Source organism: Maniola hyperantus, chromosome 4 (genome assembly GCF_902806685.2).
Source record: "Maniola hyperantus chromosome 4, iAphHyp1.2, whole genome shotgun sequence".
NCBI classification, from domain to species: Eukaryota; Metazoa; Arthropoda; class Insecta; order Lepidoptera; family Nymphalidae; genus Maniola; species Maniola hyperantus.
Window position 1 is genome coordinate 16299204 of NC_048539.1, and position 6124 is coordinate 16305327.

General features: G+C 35.7%; 1 protein-coding gene across 3 annotated transcripts; it reads right to left on the reverse strand.

Annotated features, from left to right (window-relative positions):
- Positions 1-135: 135 nt before the first annotated feature.
- On the reverse strand, positions 136-4192 carry LOC117996844 (cylicin-2-like). Of its 3 annotated transcripts, none has more exons than XM_069498422.1 (5): positions 3068-4192; positions 2227-2448; positions 1553-1739; positions 928-1012; positions 136-351 (listed from the first exon to the last, which is right to left on the reverse strand). In XM_069498422.1, exons 1-5 carry the CDS (start codon positions 4026-4028, stop codon positions 151-153), a joined length of 1656 nt encoding a protein of 551 aa, XP_069354523.1. In that variant the 5' UTR covers positions 4029-4192; the 3' UTR covers positions 136-150. The 3 variants fall into 3 exon arrangements, with proteins under 3 accessions (XP_069354523.1, XP_069354522.1, XP_034840872.1); XM_069498421.1 differs by having other exon boundaries at positions 1553-1733; positions 2227-2481; XM_034984981.2 differs by having other exon boundaries at positions 2227-2481.
- Positions 4193-6124: the final 1932 nt, after the last annotated feature.

Here is a 6124-nt window from a genome sequence, read left to right on the forward strand (position 1 = left end):
AATCGTGACGCACTGCGCGTCCGATTTTATAGTCTCACCACGACGGTGGGGACGATGACGTGATGTTCAATGAGCAAAGTGTTTACAATTAAAATTCGGCGTGCCTTCAAATTTTTTACGTATACCGTAAATACCGTATTACAATATTGTTTACAACTCACATGAGGACTTCTTCCCCTTAACCAAATGCCTGATGCTCCTGATGCGTCCGGCGCTGCTGAACACCGAGCTCAGAGCTTGCTCCGTCAGTTCCGCGTACGAGCGAACCACCAACGTAGTGAGAGTCGGCGGTAAGGGCCGCTTCACACGGATGCGGGCGCCTTCCAACAACGTGTTGTCATCTTCTACAGCCTGTAAATTTTTTTATTTCTTTTTTTATAAAAAAAATACAATTTTTAAATTTGTACCAAAACATTTACAATAGACAGAAAAAGAGAGTAAAAGTGGACAGGGAAGCACTTATCTCTATGAGAGATCTCTACCAGTGGTACCAGTGTTATGTAAGCGCTGATAGCCTAGTAGTTAAGGCGTCGGTCCTCTATTTGGGAGGTTGGGGGTTCCATCCCCGGAATGCACCTCAAAGGTTTCGGAGTTAGGTGCGTTTTAAGCATTTAAATATCACTTGGTTTAATGGTGAAGGAAAACACCGTGAGATGCCTGAGGTTTGCCAAAAACTCATAGAAAGTACAGTACGCGGCAGAAAATAATGTACATCGGCCTTTAGAATGTGATTTCGGCTTTGTAGAGCGTTGTCTCTGCCACTCATACCTGTGTGACGTTTTGTCGGTCTCAACCACAGAGACAATGCTCTACAAAACCGCTATCGGTATTTAAAAATTACAATTAATTATAATTATTTAAAATGTAAACCGCTATTTCTAAAGGTCGATGTATATTATTTTCTGCCGGGTAATGTATTTAGTTTACCTTCTCTGCAGCATCTTCACTGTAGAAATTGATTGATGTTGTGAACACAGGTTTAGGCTCTTCCGTGGGATACATTTCAGCAATTCTGAAAAGTGAAAACATTTAAAAACTTGTTAACAATGTTTGCCTCTAATACAACTAATAACAGTATAATATATATTATAAAACAAGTACATACCATAATTAATTTTTGTTTTTATTTGTCGATATTTCAACCCAATTGCACGGGTCGTGGTCACGACGGGACCACGCAGGTGCAATTGGGTAAAAATAAAAACAAAAATTAAATGTGACAAATAAAAACGCAACGAGGGTTCCGTACTACAGTCGCATTTTTTCGACGTTTTGCACGATAATTCAAAAAGTATGATGCATAAAAATAAATAAAAATCTGTTTTAGAATGCACAGGTGAAGCCCTTTCATATGATACCCCACTTGATATATGTAGTTATCTTACTTCGAAAATTCCAAATACTAATTTTTAGTTCATGACCACAATTCGGCAATAATTTTTTTTGTGTGATGTAACCACAAATTTCATGATGGACGGATGGACAGACAGACAGACAGAGAAGTTCAATTTTTATCAGCAATTCAATTTTTATAGTCGCATACTATACTGACCCAACTTGTCTTATCATTCCAAACTTCTCAAAGTGCTCCGCCAACAGTTTCCTGTAAGTGAACATAAGTGCTAGAGGCAAGTTCTCTATGATGACCGACGTCAAGTGTTTGTCCACGTTGGCTCCACCCTTTTTGTCCTTGTTCCACTTGCGTTTCACCCATTTCACTTTCTCTTTCTCTTCTGTACCTTGAAATAAAATAAGAAAAATAGTAGATTGTACAATAAGGGCATAAAACAATCCATTTTATCTGAGACGTTTATCTACCTGAGCCGAAAGGGAGGGCAGATATATTAAGTTGAGTATAAAATGGGTTTTACGAATTCACTTCACCAAGGCAATGAAACAATAATCCATACTAATATTATAAATGCGAAAGTGTATCTGTCTGTCTGCTAGCTTGTCACTGCCCAACCCTTCAACCGATTTTGATGAAATTTGGTAGAGTTAGCTTATATCCCGGGGAAGGTCATAAGCTACTTTTTATCCCGGAAAATCAAAGAGTTCCTACAAGATTTTAAAAACCTAAATCCATGCAGATGAAGTCGCAGACATCATCTAGTATTATACATATAATTATATAATTAAGTAATCTGTGATACCATACACTATACAGGAACTATCAAAACAAACCCATTCTTTGATTAAAGATCATTTAGGGATTGAAAAAATTACCTTCACCATCAGTATTTGTACTTTCTCCTGGAACATTATTTGTATTTGCCTTATCTATCTTCTTTTTCTTATCTTTGCCGTTCTTTCTCTCTTCAGCACCATCACCCTCACTAATTGTACTGCTTGCACTTAACGGTTTATCTTTTTTCTGTTTACTTTCTTTATCTTTGCTTTTCTTCTTGTTTTTCTTTTTCTTATTTTTGTCTAAAACTGTCATTTCATCTAAAAGATCAGTGAGAGTATGTGCATTGTCACCTGGGATAAGTTTAAAAAGCAATACGTTTAATTAAATAATATATAGAAGAAAAAGGTGAGTGACTGACTGACTGACTGATCTATCAATGCACAGCTCAAACTACTCTGGCTGAAATTTGGCATGCAGATAGCTATTATGACGTAGGCATCCGCTAAGAATGGATTTTTGAAAATTCAACCCATAATGGGGTGAAATAGGGGTGTGAAATTTGTGTAGTCCACGCAGACGAAGTTGCAAGCATAAGCTAGTTTAATACAAAAGAAAAATTTGATGGATCCATATACTCTATACTAATATGAGAAGATTTACTATAATGTCTAGTGGACAATTGGATATGCTCAATTGCGGTAGAATGACAGCTACAATGTCACTTCTGATTGGTTAAGGCTCGCTCACTATTGGCTACAATGCATTGTTGCAACAAGAATTACACAAATTCAGCCAATCACAACAATTGATATTGATGTTGAAATCGACCTACTGGTTGCTTTCATGTAACTTTGCTATTAAGAAATTCATCAATTCAACAAGTAGATGAGTTTCTGGGTAGCAGATTATCCAGTTTAATAAATCAGTAGAACTTACCTATAGTCAAATTCTCCAAGTCTTGTGCTATTTTTTCTGGTTTGACATCTTTTTTGGAAAACTTTTGTGCAGGTTCACCTTCCGTCTCCGTATTATCTGTGCCAACTGATTTGATATGACGCTTTTTCTTTTTGTTTTTTTTTGCTTTAGGTTCTTCGCCTTCATTTTTAACGACATCAGAACTTTCTGACTCTGCTGTAATATTTTTAGCTTTCTTAGGCTTTTTTCGCTTTGTTCCCTCTGTTTTGTCTTTTGATTCTGTACTAACTGTATCTGTAGTTTGTATAGTTTCTATAATATTATTATTAACATGTAGTTTAGATGTGGTTGCTACAGCTACCGTTGGCACTGGTTCAGTAACCATGTTACTTGCGTCACTTTTATTCTCTTTTTCATCTTGTCGTTTCTTTTTAGACTTTTTAGGCTTTTTAGTTTTGCCTGTACTTTTGTCTGGTTCACTAACTGTTTCTTCCGACTTGCACCTCTTTATAGCGACTCCTTCTGTGTCATCAAGCATAAAACTAACTGACTTATTTCTCTTTTTTGGATTACTGGAACTTACATTGGAAGCATTGAGCGAGCTGTCTATTAAAGATTTGCTTTTGATTATTGATTTAACTTTTGGTTCTGCACCTTTCTTTCCTGCATAAGGAGTTGATGTTACCTTAGAATCGTCTAGGGAAGAGCTTTCGGCAGCGTATGGTAAACTATCACCATTTATATTTATGGACATAATATTATCAACACTATCATTTTGGGATTTCTTCTTGTTTTTATTTGGCACACATTTAGGAGTGTGTAATTTATTTGAAACACCATTCTTTTTGCTACTCCCATTATCAGATTTTAATGTAACACTAGTTTCAGCGGCAGGCTTGTAAAAGTTTACGAAGTCATATGTTTTATTATGTTTCACCTTGTCCCCCACGGATTTTGGCGCTTCGAAAGATTTTGATTTCATGTCCTACGAGATTTATCTACATGTGATGAATAAAAATTTATACGCAGTCCACGATTTTTATTATTGTGTTTACTGGTTTCGCAACTTCGCAAATACAGAATACCGTGGTTCGCAAAGTTTTGTTTTATAGGTTATGTTTAGATTTCCGTCCACAATTTCTGTCAGAATCAGGGTCATCAATCTTAGAACAAATAGCATGGTACTTCAATTCATTTAGTACCAAAAGTCAATAGCAGACCGCGCTACTGTGACTGGACAAATTCGATATATTATTCTGTGGTCAAGGCATCCCATGTTTAATTTTTCTACCAAATTGGTAGTTTAGTTTACATTAACATATTTGTATTTTAAAGAAAAAAATATTCTCTAACAATTAATTTCTATTTACCAATATTTTATTTGGTTCTACCTTTGGTATGTATCATTGATTTAATAAATATTCTTCAAAATAAAATTGTCAGACAATTTTTTGCTATTGATATGGTAGAAATTGGGCAAACAACCTGGTCTGTGCTGGCGGTCGTAATGTTTTCTGATTTTGCTATTTTCAATACCTTTTGTAACTATTTAAAGCCAGTTTTTAGTGATTTCACGCTACGTTTAGCAAACCAGTGAACCTAACCCACGCTAAGTAAGCTGTCAGAGATTCTAGTGTTTTGAGACCAAAGAAATTTTAAGTTTTCCGTACCCATGTTTGAAACAGAGACTTCCAGTGTTTTGAGACAGGACTCCAGTGTTTTGAGACAGAACTCCAGTGTTTATTTACGAGACAGGACTCCAGTATAGTTGTAGTTAGGTACTAGTTAAGTTTAGTGAACATTTCTTACAAGAGGGGCTGTATTCCAGGCTGTTCAGGTTCACTGCAGGTTTGTAAATTCCATTGTAATACCGGTCATATCTACTTTAATCCTTGAATGCAATTTTTATTAAATTCCTTGAACTTGATGACAATATGGTTCACGCATAGGTTTTTCTTTAAGTATTGGGCGTTCCGATCCAGTGATAGATTCTCTTGACGATTCGAAAGCACCTATTTACAAGTTTATTTGCATAAAGAAGTAGGTATTTCTTTAGTTTTTCTAGACCAAATTCCTATCATGATCAACACATCGCTGGCTCACTACAGAGCACGGGTCACTTCTTAGAGTGAGAAGGGGTTTAGGCATAGTCTACCACACTGGCCACGTGCGGATTGGTAGACTTCACACCCTTTGATAACATTATGGAGAACTTTCAGGCATGCAGGTTTCCTCACGATGTTTTCCTTCACCGTTAATGCAAGTGATATTTAATTAGTTAAAACACACAACTCCGAAAAGTTAGAGGTGCATGCCCTAGATTGAACCCCCGACCTCAGATTAGATGTGATTAGATTAATTGAGTCAGATTTAGTGAACATGTTATGAACTTGTGACCATACTAAGATACTCATATTTTTACTTTTCAGGTTTAGAAAATGTCCTGCATGAATTTCCAAATCGTGCAAAAGATTTGGATCGTTTTATGACCTGGATTCATAATATTGATATCTTGAAACTAAACTACTCGGCACCAGACCCCAGTCCTCAGGCAACTTTATAAACTGTTTTAGGATAAGGAAGAGTGATTAGGATTAATTTTGGTAAAAATAAAGATTAGAATCCAAAAATTTCTATTATTTAAAAATATGTGTTCAGATTAATTATTATAGATTTTTTTTAAATTTACATGATATTATGTTAAATTGTAAGGGAGTCAAATATTAATAAATAATTAATCTGAACACAATCCTACCTTCCATAGCAGTCCTATATGTATGTATTATATGTATAGGTATGAACCTATAAAGCAGTCTATATATATAGGTAGGTATGTACATATTATAAATATTAGTTCCATTCGTCAGATACAGATGGCGCTCCTAAGCTGTTGCCACTATTAGCTCGCGAGATAGTACTCTATTTCCATATGTTAAAAGTACTCTGTGGTCAGAATCACCGACGAAATAAAAGAATGGTCAGAATCAGAAAAATCACAGACCATAAATACAATAACTATTTTTAAAAATTTTGGCTGTAGCTTCTTGCCTTGCTCCTGTCTGTTTGTGCCTTTTTTCA

What these genes read in the sequence shown, in the direction of transcription:
- LOC117996844 (XM_034984981.2), bottom strand. Translation starts at nt 4,028, where the DNA reads ATGAAATCAAAATCTTTCGAAGCGCCAAAATCCGTGGGGGACAAGGTG. An exon ending in CTTGGAGAATTTGACTATAG is followed by an intron (nt 2,482 to 3,067) that starts GTAAGTTCTACT and finishes AACTTATCCCAG; the next exon opens with GTGACAATGCACATACTCTC. An exon ending in GTGAAGATGCTGCAGAGAAG is followed by an intron (nt 352 to 927) that starts GTAAACTAAATA and finishes AAAAATTTACAG; the next exon opens with GCTGTAGAAGATGACAACAC.